The 12,872-nt window shown below is 37.6% G+C and overlaps 2 protein-coding genes across 3 annotated transcripts; one reads left to right on the top strand and one right to left on the bottom strand.

Annotated features, from left to right (window-relative positions):
* Window positions 1–266: 266 nt before the first annotated feature.
* On the bottom strand, window positions 267–8,274 carry SUA (suppressor of abi3-5). 2 transcript variants are annotated; one of them, XM_028064283.2, is made up of 16 exons: window positions 8,090–8,274; window positions 7,697–7,809; window positions 7,441–7,481; window positions 6,354–7,194; window positions 6,204–6,275; window positions 5,996–6,088; window positions 5,834–5,913; window positions 5,580–5,718; window positions 5,306–5,393; window positions 5,135–5,226; window positions 4,942–5,010; window positions 3,959–4,138; window positions 3,156–3,327; window positions 1,696–2,625; window positions 920–1,098; window positions 267–590 (listed from the first exon to the last, which is right to left on the bottom strand). In XM_028064283.2, exons 2-16 carry the CDS (start codon window positions 7,742–7,744, stop codon window positions 405–407), a joined length of 3,210 nt encoding a protein of 1,069 aa, XP_027920084.1. In that variant the 5' UTR covers window positions 7,745–7,809; window positions 8,090–8,274; the 3' UTR covers window positions 267–404. The 2 variants fall into 2 exon arrangements, with proteins under 2 accessions (XP_027920084.1, XP_027920086.1); XM_028064285.2 differs by having other exon boundaries at window positions 6,354–7,095.
* Window positions 8,275–9,500: 1,226 nt separating this feature from the next.
* Window positions 9,501–12,463, top strand: LOC114169451 (uncharacterized). Its single transcript, XM_085670460.1, has 4 exons — window positions 9,501–10,544; window positions 10,754–10,977; window positions 11,344–11,601; window positions 11,683–12,463. The coding sequence occupies exons 1-4, from the start codon at window positions 9,501–9,503 to the stop codon at window positions 12,461–12,463; spliced, it is 2,307 nt and encodes a 768-aa protein (XP_085526586.1).
* The last annotated feature ends 409 nt before the right edge of the window (window positions 12,464–12,872 follow it).

The following is a 12,872-nucleotide window of genomic DNA, read 5'->3' as shown; positions in this document are numbered from 1 at the left end:
TGTAAAGCATATGTTAAGGGATTTTTCTTTTGAGCCAAAACCCGTAATGATTATTTTTTTTTTTGAAGTCTTCCATAGCTCTGCCAATGAAAGGCTTCTAAATATAAAAAATCAGAAAAAAAAAACAAAAAAATTCAGTGGGGCCACCACACACACAGGACAGCACCACTTGTATTGAACTAAAGGCAAAAGAAAATTGAATGGTATTGCAAAACACTCGTCAGATTCAACCAAAGCAAATATGAATGCTACAATTTGGGCAGAAGTTGACACAAGTAGACTAAATTTCAAAAAATGAAATTCGAAATTGTGCTGACAAACTAGTGTTTACAATAAGAATATTTAAAAAAGAGCTAAGTAATAATATATTATCGAAGCTAAATCCTAAATTATGTGCTCAAACCTTAATTGTCTGACATCTCCCGAAATCTGGCAAGGGCTTTTTTATGAATAAGCATCTTGTAACTGTCACCTGCCTGCACCTCAAGGCTAGGATCCAACTTCTTCTGTTGACTCCCAAGTCCGGCCCTATGTTCCGTGGCTTGTGCCAGGACAGGCTCTATCATTCCACTTCCATCCTTTCCAAGTCCCTGTGCATCAAATAATCCATAATACAGGAAACAGCCATAATATAAAAATGTTAGAATCCTTCACCAGATATGTTGAGATAACCAAATTTCCAGGGGTATCCCATCCAATTCTTCAGGTCAGTCCAAACATTCTAACAAAAGAAGATATCTAAACTAGACAAAATATTATGTCGGTCTAAGGATTAAAGTAACTATCATATGTCCCTGAAAACATAGAATTTGAATTCTGGAACTCATTCCAAATATAAACAAATGACTGCATCAAGCTCTACCAAAACAACCTGAATAACAAAGGATAATTATGAAATGCAGAGGGAACGAAACGGTACCAATCCTTCCTGCCAGCCCATGTTGCGAAGCATCCTATTACCGACATTGTTTTCATCAATTGCTTTGTCTGCCGTAATCACCTCGAAAGTATCAACGTTGACATCTCCAACTACACGTCCACCACCAACTCCAGGAGGGAACGGCATTGGATCACCCTTCCTTGATGCAAAATCTCGGTCTTCAAGAATACATATGGTAGAAACAAATATTTTCTCAAAAAGTCAATCCACATAGTAAGCTACCACTTTACCTATAATTGTCTTGCAAACCTACTACTTAGTTATTTAAAACTTCTAAATATTACCTAATAGTTGATAATAAAGATCAACACCTTGCTACAACAAAACTTTTTACAAGTACGTTTTGGCCAATAGGGTAATAAAATAAAATACATAATTTACTATATTTTAAAAATATATAACTATAACAGAATTTACATGCACACAATTTTAATCTCCTAACCAGGAAAGTTCCTTCAATTCCTTCTATTAAAAACCAAAATATTGCCCACGCCTACGATCACCCCAAACAGTAAATACAATTTCCCAAAACATGGGAAGCACACGTCAATGCCTTTCTTCACATCTAATGAAAAACTAAAGCTTCCTCAACTCCCAAAGCCTTTTTCATCAGAGATACCAGACAATGCTTTGAAATGATTAACTAACAACTGGCAAGCAAACACTCTCCCTTCAGCTCAGCAGTTTTTTCAATCAAAAGTATATCAACACAAAAGTAATGAAACTGAAACCCATTATAAATTAAGTAATCTTACTTGAATCCCCAATGTCAAGGTCAGCCAAATCATTTCCCACTGAAGAAGATGAGCCATACAAACTCCTCCTCTCAGCTGCACGATCCCGGTAAGTTGTCTGAGGTTGTTCTTTGTGAGCTGAAGCAGGAAGAGGCATTTCTGAAAACCTTCTTCGCCCACTTCCAACTGTAGCAGGTGGTGTATACGAACTCAGGGCAGATACATCTGTTCTAAAGGGAGTAGCAACTGTATGTGGATCAACATTTGCTGAAGATGAACTATGCATAGATGATGCAACAGATGTAGAACCTGAATAACTATCTGATTTAACAACCCCTCTTCCTGAGCCCCTTATGACCCCCATCACAGTGCCTCCTAGACTATTACTAACCGGCCGTGGCTGTGCCTGAGAATCAATAGCAGCAACCTGGGCAAGAGTTGTGTGAATTCCTGGATTAGAAGCATTAGTTTCCCTTACCATAATCTCATTTTTTGATTTATTCTTAGCAGAATGCCCGGCAGAATATGACCTATCATCAGCTGAAACAGAAGGCTGATTGTCTTCCAGAGCCACTCTAGTAGCCTGTCCCTCATGGCTCCTCTGCTTCCACATTGTTAATACATTGTTCATTTTTTTCTTGTTTGCCAGAATGCTGCTCTTTGATGCAAGCTTTATTTCCTTTGATTTTTCCTTTTCTTTCTTCTCTGCAGCCAAAGCAGCTGTTGCTGCAGCCTGGACAGCATCTGCCAGTGAAGCTGGCTTCTCAACCGATATAACAGTAGTAGCTGGTGCAGAAATGACCTTTTTACTTCCAGAACCATCAGATGTTTTAGAAGGTTCAGACTCATTATTAGGTGCTTTATTCTGATTTTGATCAGTGCAAGGTATGTACTGCTGAGTTTGGTTGTCATATGAATACCAAATCCCATTATTACCATCATAGTAAAGACCTACATATGACAAGAGTGTAGAAGATCAAAAATAAAATATAAGGGAATACTACAATTTTTTACAAGTATATTAGTGTTTCCAAGTCTTGATGCTGGTAAAAGAAATAGGCAAAGCGACACATGCAATCTCTATAAGCAACACTTCCCATAGCGCAGTGCTAGCATATAGTTAGTGAGTGTGTATGTGTGCAACAAAGATGGAAACAAACAAAGTAAATGGGAGATGACAAAATTTTGATGCCTAATCCTGTCCAACAGAGCTCAATTACATAAAAGGATATAAGGTAGATACAGGAAAAGCAACAGCCCAAAAATTAACTAGCACTACTGCACCAATAAATGTAGTCGTAGAATTCTCTTCAACATGCACGTTTTAGGTAATCTCCAAACCTACTTTTGGCTAAATAGAAAAGGGGGCCCCATGATGGAAAAAGTCTCGAGAATTACTTATGAAGCAAACAAAAAATGCTTTTGAGAAACTTTAAGATAATCATAGGCTTTTCTCTGACTAACTCAACCAAGATCCGTACCAGTATTTCCGTCATAGTAAAAACCAGAAGCAGCATCATAGTAATAACCCGATGCTTCATCCCAAACAAAGCCCGATTGTGGAGCACCAACTTCTGTGCCAGGTTGCTCTTGACCAGTAGATAGTTTGTCATCTGGGTTATATTCTTTTGGAGCCCATCCCACTGAATCATACTGAGGATTGTCGAAAAGCAAAAACACATAAATCAAATTTATAATAACTTCACAGCATATCAGAACTATAATTATGAACACAACTGCAGTAAGAAATACAAAATATTAATGTGGAATATTCAAGATCAGAAATATCACGTGCAGTAAATACCTCTCTACAGACAAAGAGAATCAGTGACAATAGACATACAGTAAACACGGAAAAATTAATTACCTAGGAGCTGTACTGTACACCAAAGCCTTAAGGAAATTATAACTCACTGTTCACGTTTTCCTAATTAGTGATGCAAACGCTTCAGACATTTTACAAAACCAATTTTTAGTCTGGCCTAACATTATTTAGAAACGAAAGATTTTTCACAACCTGTGCGATTCTCTTTTCTTATTAAGGCAGAATCCCTGTAATTTTCCACCAATTTCTTTATTAATTATTATTATTATAAATTATAGGTCTTCAAATATAAAATAAGGAAGTTTGAACTAATAAATCATCCTCAAACAATACAAGTGCTAACATGGCCTAAAATCACAAAATGATATGAAATTGTCAATATTCACCTTCCACAATACAGAATGTCTTCAACTGTTTATAAACCATTATACAAAATTTATACATAGAAGAAAAAAGCACCTGTTGGGCAAATGTTGCAGCTTCAATAGCAGCAGCCGCAAGACTGCTCGATTGGGACGTTCCTGATGTTCCTGACCCAGGGCCCAGGATACTTTTTGCATATGCAACTCTTAGAATCTGCCCATTCTTTTCAAGCATAGTTCCATTTGTTGCCTCAAGAGCTTTGGTAGCATCTTCAACCTAAATAAAAATATTTTGTCACAATAATCACTACCAAAACACCTATTAACGGTTAACTTTTCTTGTCAAGCTTCTTCCCTCTCCTTTTCATCTAGAAAACAACAAATGACTAAAACGCGAAGATGAATGGTATCATTCCCAAAGAACTCCAAGATGAAACACAGACAGATAGCTATTACTAAAATATAAACAAATATAATTGTACCAACTTCAGTGAGCAATTACTTAAGCACTTACTCAACGAGGTATTGTTACATCAGAGCTTATTTTGATAAACTTTGAGCTATAAGCTTATTCACAAACTTATTCCATAAGCACTTACTGATAAACTTTGAATGATAAATTTTGAACAAGTTTCTAAAAATAAGATAAACAGAACTTGTTCTGATACGCCTTTCCAAGAGCTTATATACACCTCCATAAGTCCAAACAAGATCTTCTATACACCCCTTTATCTATAACACTCAAAGTATTGGTTAGACAACAAAAATATTCAACGAACACTTCAAAAAAATGAGTCATTTCAATCAACGAAACCAACAAAGTCCAGCAAAAGATGTACACTCACTCTAGACTGTTTTACTTAAACACAACATGATATTTAGGAAGAAGATATCATCAAATGATGTAAAAAATGGCCATTTAACTAAGTAATGACACGAGCATTCCAAATCACTATCTTAAGATCTTATTAATCATTGTAATATTAACCTTTAAACACCAGGGAGACCGTATAAGAGAGACTACTACTACAAAAGTATGTAACAAGAATTGCTCAATTATTAATCATGAATGGTACCCACCGAATAAAAGTGTACAAATGCAAATCCCCTTGAGACATGAGTGAATTTATCTCTCACAAGACGCAGATCCTGCAATAGATAACAACACTCCTTAGCATATAAATGAAAAATTAAACAACAGCAAACCTGCCCCTCTGGTGCATAAAAACAGTCACAGGTTTGATTAGCTACCTCATGAATTTAGTAATCAAACCTTAATTGGAGCATGTTTGGAAAACTCATAGCGGAGCATTTCCTCGTCAGCATTTTCATCCAATCCTCGGACAACCAAAACATGAGTTGGACCTGATTGTAAATATACTTACCAATTACAGAGCATTAATAAAACAACAATCTCTAGAACATGAAGTATACAAATACTTACCAGCTTCCAAACCTTTCTTTCCGGTAGCTGCTGAATTTGATAATGAAATATCTGCTGCAGGAGCATCGTCAGTTCGAGGCTCATTACACTGCAGTAAGAAGAAAATAGCACTCATAATTCAATGTCCGCACATATGTACACATACTTATAGCAGAACAGAACTGAAAAATGAGTCGCTACTCTAAATTAATCATCCCAAGCATTAAGAACGCAGAAAGTCTACAATTCAAAAATAGTAACAAGATACAAAAATATTGCACAAAGGATTATGAACCTGATAGCAGGATGTTCGGCGTGCAAAATTTATGTAGCTACATACAGTGCACATCCAATCAGATGGAACCGTAATGCTCTTATAATTATGACCTGATTTCACAGCTCCATCAGGACCAGGACCTCCAGTTGGCTTGCTACTGCAACAAAATATAGCTCAAAATGGTAACATAGATTAGATTATTGTAATTAACAGTACCAAGATAAAACTGAAAAGTACAAACAATTGGCAAAGCCCTAAAGCTGACAAAATACCTATATTCAAAGAAAAGTTTTCTGCCATCGACAACAAGACCATCATCTCCTAGTTTGTCCATCATTCCTTGTGCAGCTCCCTAATCCATAACAATTTTACTCAATATAACATTCATGAAAACATGACATATATATAAATTAGAAAATAAACATGATAAATACCACAGAAGGAAAATCTATAAATGCAAATCCACGAGAGACTCCAGAATTTCTCTCCTTTATAACTCGAACGTGACGAAGGGGCCCCCATTCCGCCTAAAATCATATAAATGATGATACCAACATTAAAAAAAAAATAAATAAATAAAGATCATCAAAATCTACCAGAGTAACTGATGAAGCTCAACAAAACAAATTAAGTATGACATACAAGGATTTGGTATAGATCTTCATCGGTTGTCTTCTGCGAAAGACCTTTCACGACAACGGTTGCAGATGGGGCCTATGAAAACAGCTTTTACTTCCAATTGTTCAACAGTACTAAGATAATCACTGAAAATATAAAAGGAAAGCACTATACCACAGAATAATGTTCGCGCTGTCGTTTATCATCGCGATCCCTACGTCTTTCACTTTTATCATATCGACTCTCAGTATAGCTACCTTCCCTATAACTTCTACCATGGCTTCGACCTCGAGGGGACCTTGACCTTGGATGGTCATCATATCCACGAGACTGAGAGCGGGAATGAGAATGGGAGTGAGAATGGGATCGGGATCGAGAGCGCGAACGCGAACGAGAATGTGATCGTGAGCGTGAGCGCTCATGTCTCCTACGTGGACTCAGTTCTCCTTCCCGACTGTGACCTCTCTTATCACGTTCCCTATCACGTGATTCGCGTCGCCTCCAATTACTGTCTCTTCTACTACCTCTTTCATAATCAGAATCATAACTGTGCCGACCATGATCATAATCCCTGTCATGGCTATCCTCCCTACGATGATGAGAGGAAGCCCGGGACTTGTAGTCATAATCTTCATAGGCATAATCATCACGTTCATGACCTGAAAATCTGGCAGGCTTATCATATCCTCGGTCACCATAGTTTTCAATGCCAGTATAGCCATCACGAAACCTTTCATATTCTGGGTAGGTGTCAATCTCACGATCCCTGAAACCATCTATCTGATTATATGATTCATGATAGGGCCTCTGAAAACGTCTAGATTCCCTGTCAAGTGGATAATCTTCATCATAACCTCTTCGTTTGGATTGACTCCAGTGGCCAACAGGAGGTGGTCCTGGCGGCAGGTAGGCCTCCCTGTCCAAAATGTCAGGGTGAAAATTATTTCTCTGGTAAACTGGATCTCTTGGATATCTTTCATCAAGAAACCTTCTCTCATCATAGGAACCACCGACCCTGCCAAAAACATGGGGTAAAATGGGAGGAAAGAAAAGCTAAAGTTCGATACAGCACCAACAATATAACTAGATTAACATTTTGCATAACAAAACACGAGCATATCTCAACTATACAATCATGAGGTACATACCACAGCACCAACAAATTGGAAAAAAACAAAATCCTCAAAGACACATCTTTTACCCCACAGGTTTCATATTACCGTAGTGATGATGATGATAAGCATCAAGCAGTTGCACTCACCGGAAGTTGGGCTCGTGGACGGCGCCGTATCCCTCAAGAGCCTGTGGATTCAAGAGAATAAGCTATGTCAGGAACAAATAATCAATGGTGGGACGAGGGTTAGGCAAATGGAGTCCATATCTGACTGCCCCCACAGCTAGCTTTCTTTCACAATTCTCCGATAAAAAATCAGATTGAAACCCTAATAGTAGTTTCTTTGAATAATGATCCCCATATTCCATATAGGTGAATTATTTAAGGAGGAAACCACAATTACGCTGTTATTATCCCAGCCTTGATGCAGAGCATAGCGACCAGGATCCATTTCTTGCCAAGCCCACCGTTCCTCTCTCTAGCAATATGTCTCAAAGTCAAAACCTTTCTCTCTCCCTGTAATATATGCACAAACAGATTCAGTTATCCACCATGAACCAACAACCTTTACCACCTCCTGGGCCCTCTCCTTCAATCCAACAATTACCGTCTTCCAAATCCTCGCTTTATCGACACATCAAGAAATCCATCACCTCTAAAACTATTTTCGCAATTAATTAAACATTCCAATATTCGAAAACATAAAGTGTAAAAATTGATGAACCCACAATCTGAAAAAATCCTACCGATCATCCAGACAGTCGTAAACAAATAACGCTACGGTTAGGGTTTTTACCGATGGTTGTGCCGGATCTGGGGTTTTGGCGGCGCGCAGATTGCAGAAGGAAAAGACGATAAATGTGAGCACTTGAATTGGATTTTGGGTGGAAAGAAGAGGGATGAATTGGAAGTATGAGTAGTGTGGCAGGTCGAGACTCTTTGTGAGTTACATCAATGAATGAATGAAGGTTTCATCTCAAACTCCACCGCGACCTATTTATAATTTGTAATTAATAATTAATAATTAATTCTTAAATCATTTTTTTATCTCACACATCTCAATATTGTAAAACCATCCATGGGATATTCTTAAACCACGTGTTTATATCTCACCTCAATCGCCACTACAGCGTGTCTCTCGCATCTCACTGTTGTAAAATCTAATTGGAATGTCACCCAATTTTGTTAATTAAGGAATTAGATTATTTAGATAAAAATAAAAGTTTAAATATTTTTCTAATCTGTGGGATCGGTTGTTTTTCATCTTTTAAATTCAAACTTATTTTCAATTTGACCATATTTCTATTTAAACTAAGTACTTCTTCTACTAAAAATCTCTCAAATCTTACTTTTGGTACTATTTGAGTTTAACATTGGATATGTTAATTGGCTCAACTAATTTGATTATTAAGTAAATTTTAGTATTATTCAATATATTGTTAGATTTATAATATTTTAAATATTTATTAACTCTTTCTAGTCATTAATAAGAAAAGATATCTCAAATTGTAGTTGATTATTGATTTTGATTTGTGTATTGAACTAACGATTTATGTATTAAATTAAATTTAGGCTTAATTACTGTTTTAGTCCTCGAATTTGGTCTGAAGTCTCAAAAAGGTCCTTTAAATATTCGGAGTCTCAATTTAGTCCTCTAATTGTCATAAGTGAATCAATTTGGTCCCCAAAATTAACGCCGTTAAAAATCGTAACAGAACAGTGACAAGGCTTAATGACTGTGTATGAGTTTTAGTGACGTGGCCCGTATCAATCAATTGTAGTGTGCAAGGAGAGAAGTGTTCGAAGATCATCGTGGAAACGCTAAGCTAGGGTTCGATTTTCGTTGTGATTGGCACTGCATCAGATGAAATTTGGACATTGTGATCGACGAGATTCAACAATCCAGGTGAGCTTCCAATTTTTTCGAAATCAATTTTAGGGTTTTTTGTTATTTGCGTTGAATATGATTTTGGGGGATTTGGGTTTGTTTTTGAGTTTGATTCTCGTATATCGTTTTTGAGTTTGGTTTACTGAGTAGAATGGTTTTCTGATTTTGATGGTTGTATTGTCCCACCATTGTGGTTCCTTTTTCTGTAATTTGTGGTCCCCTTCGAAACAGGGTTTAGTTTTTTGTAGTTTGTGGTCCCCCTTCGAAATGGGGTTTGATTTTCTGTCGGTTTGTCGGTGGTTTGTTTGGTAATAAAAATATGTGGTTTTGGGTATATGGACATTTCACAGCTTTGATGGATGACGACAAGTTTGAAGTGGTTATCCACCATGGAGGGCACTTCGTGAACGAGGGTGGAGTTAAATATGTTAATGGGCAACTTAGTGTTTTGTCGTGTGATGAAGATAGATGGTCCTACTTTGAGGTGTTATCAATACTGCGAGAGATGGGTTATATTAATGTCAAAGATTTGTGCTATTCTGTTGGAGGTTGTGCAGTGTTGGAGGAAAGGTTACAACATTTCATTGATGACGTTGGTGCACTCCATATGGTGAGCATCGCGAAGCGACATGGTTCAGTTCATATGTTTGTAATTCATTCAGTTTGTGAACCAGAGGTAGTACAGATGCTAGAATATTTTTCAGCTGGGGAAAATGCCACTGCGCCTGAAATTGTACCAGACCAAGTCGAACCTGAATTTGGTGAGGTTGAGGTTGATGTGCAGTGTGATGGTGCAGAACAAGTCCAACCTGAAAGTGGTGAGGTTGAGGGAGAGGTCCATGTTGACGGTGAGGCTGAAGTACATGTCCATGTTGAGGGTGAGGCTGAAGTACATGAAGTTGATAATGAGTTCCAAAATGAGACACATAATGAGGGGGTGCAAGAGCAAAATGCGGAAGAAGTTCAGGTGGAGGATGAAGATAGTGATGGTTTAATTGATGTGGATATAGATTGTGACCCAGGTGTTGGTGGATCACATTGGACTTCCACTAGGTCAAGGAAGAAAATTAATCACAATCAAAAAAGTAATGAAATGAAGAAACATGCTAGAGGGTTGTCTGATAATGAATGGGAATCAGATGAGTTGGTAAGTAATGAAGGCAGTGATTCCAGCAGTGATGATGAAGATACATGTGGAAGTTTTCCCACTTTTTGTATGCCGAAAAATATGGCTGAATATGAATGGCAAGTTGGGACATATTTCGTTAACAAGGAAGAATTTTTAGAAGCCATAAGAACTTATGGGTTGCAAAGCGGGAGAAATTTGAAATTTGAGAAGAATGACAAAAAAAGAGTAAGGGTGGTATGTTTGGGTGCAAGAGGTTGAAAATAAGGACACATGGTCTTGGTTCTTAGACCTTTTAATTGATGATCTTGGTGGAGTTGAATGTTGTGCCTCATGTACCTTTGTATCAGACCAGCAAAAGGTAATAAATTATTTTTCAGTCATTTAATTGGTTTTAATTGGTTCATTGCAGTTCTGATTTCATTTAATTGTTGTTATTTTGTTAGGGTCTGCTGCCAGCTCTAAATGAGCTCATTCCTGGAGTTGACCAAAGGTTCTGTATGCGCCACTTGTACGAGAACTTTAGGAAGAAATTTCCAGGGAAGATTTTGAAACGTTTAATGTGGAGGGCTGCTTACTGCACACATCCACAAGCATGGGAAAAGGTTATGTTGGAGATCAAAGAAGTTAATGAGGATGCCTTCAAACATTTAATAGCTATTCCTCCAAGGCAAGTATTTGGATTTCTGTTAACTTTCTGCACATTTTCATTTGGTGCACACTGATAAAGGTTATTAGGAAAAGTACATAGCATGGCAAAGTTGGAATTAATGCATTACTGCAGTGAAAACACTTTGTCCAGTACCACTTTTTCATTTTATGATTTGTTTCTGATTGTGCACATATTTTCATTTTATGATTTGTTTCTGATAATTGCTGCAAAGTAATAATAGGTGTGATTAATGTATATTTGGAATTAATGCATAACTGCAGTAAAAACTAGTTGCTATAGTATCTATTCATGATTTAAACACCAAACCTGTAGCAGTTTCATTTATGATTTCAAAATTCTGATAATTGCTGCAAACTAATAAAGGTATTGGTCAAGATCAAGGTTCAATACCACTGTGAAATGTGACACACTAGTGAACAACATGTCAGAGGCCTTCAACAACGTGCTAGTGGATGCTAGGAGTAAGCCAATAGTTACCATGCTTGAAGAAATACGGTTGTACATGATGAATAGATGGGCAAGTAATAGATTGAAAGTAAGTTCTTTTCAAAGTTCAATATGCCCTAAAATTCAAGATAGACTGAACAAGGAGATGCAGTTAACAAAATATTGGGTTCCAAGGTACTGATCTCTGTCTACTTTATTGTGAATTTTGTGATTGGACTGCTTCATGATGTACGTCACTTTTTTTTTTGCATGTAGTTGGTCAGCGGACAAGATTTTTGAGGTCAGACATGTTTCTACTTTGGGTGACAAGTATGTTGTTAACGTGGACAGCATGGAATGCAGTTGCAGAAAATGGAGTATTATTGGCATTCCGTGTTGCCACTCGCTAACTGCAATGACCTTCTTGAATCTGAATGCAGAACAATTTATAGCACATTGGTTTACCAAGTCATCATATGAAGAAATTTATAACTCAATAATATATCCTGTGAACGGCCAAAATGTGTGGGAGATTACTCCATTCCCCGATGTCTTGCCTCCTGTAAAGCGTACCTTACTTGGAAGACCAAAAAAGAAAAGGAGACTTCTAGCTTCTGAGCTGAATAAAGATGAAACCCAAGTTAGAAGAGCAGGGGAAAGGAAGAAGTGTGCCATCTGTAAACAAGTAGGACACAATAGAAGCACATGCCCACATGCTCCCCCATCTCCAGAACCATCACCTAATACAACCCAACCGTCAAGTTCTAATGTAGGTGATAATCTGCCACCAAGTGTCAATTTGACTCAAGCTTCAACTTCAAATCAACCAATTTCAGCACCTACAACAACCACTCCAGCACCTGCAACGCCCATTCCAGCACCTGCAACAGCCATTCCAGCACCTCCAACAGCCATTCCACCAGCTGCAACAGCCATTCCACCACTTTCAACACATCCCACTGCAACAGCAAATGCACCACAACGTCCCCCATCACGTGGCAGACCCAGCATGAGGCAGAAACTTCCACATAGGAGGGGGCAAGTTTGGAAACCGTGAAGTACTTGATGTATTTTGGATGTTGTATTTGCTGTATTTAATGTATTTTGTGGTATGTATCCACTTTGGATTTAGTTTTGGATGTAACACTTGATGTTATTTTGGAATTATTTTTGGATGTACCACTTCAAGTGGACCCATATGTGGGTTAACATTGCAGGCTTTGTTCAAAACCAGTTGAATTTAATTAGACAAAGGAATATATTTTGGACTTCATGTGGCCCCTTTCAGAATATATTTTGCACTTCATGTGGCCCATTTCATTGTTTTAGTGTTGCACGCATATTAACACACATATCTTGCATTTCATGTGGCCCCTTTCTTTCAATTGTATAAGCCTTTTAATATTAACAGATTTTCACAGATAACAAATTCACCAATACAGAACACACTGTGATTTGAAACTTTA

The sequence above is a fragment of the Vigna unguiculata genome, chromosome 3, assembly GCF_037176805.1.
Source record: "Vigna unguiculata cultivar grain cowpea cultivar isolate G323 ecotype 2 chromosome 3, ASM3717680v1, whole genome shotgun sequence".
Taxonomy (NCBI): domain Eukaryota; kingdom Viridiplantae; phylum Streptophyta; class Magnoliopsida; order Fabales; family Fabaceae; genus Vigna; species Vigna unguiculata.
Note: the sequence above shows the minus strand (reverse complement) of the source record. Positions and strands in the feature narration are given on the sequence as shown.

Coding starts and splice junctions, on each gene's coding strand:
- SUA (XM_028064283.2), bottom strand. CDS start 7,744: ATGGATCCTGGTCGCTATGCTCTGCATCAAGGCTGGGATAATAACAGC. Junction 6,276..6,353: donor AGCGCGAACATTATTCTGTG/GTATAGTGCTTT, acceptor CTGTTTTCATAG/GCCCCATCTGCAACCGTTGT. Junction 5,011..5,134: donor CCAAACATGCTCCAATTAAG/GTTTGATTACTA, acceptor TATCTATTGCAG/GATCTGCGTCTTGTGAGAGA.
- LOC114169451 (XM_085670460.1), top strand. CDS start 9,501: ATGTGGTTTTGGGTATATGGACATTTCACAGCTTTGATGGATGACGAC. Junction 10,545..10,753: donor ACAAAAAAAGAGTAAGGGTG/GTATGTTTGGGT, acceptor TTATTTTGTTAG/GGTCTGCTGCCAGCTCTAAA. Junction 11,602..11,682: donor ACAAAATATTGGGTTCCAAG/GTACTGATCTCT, acceptor TTTTGCATGTAG/TTGGTCAGCGGACAAGATTT.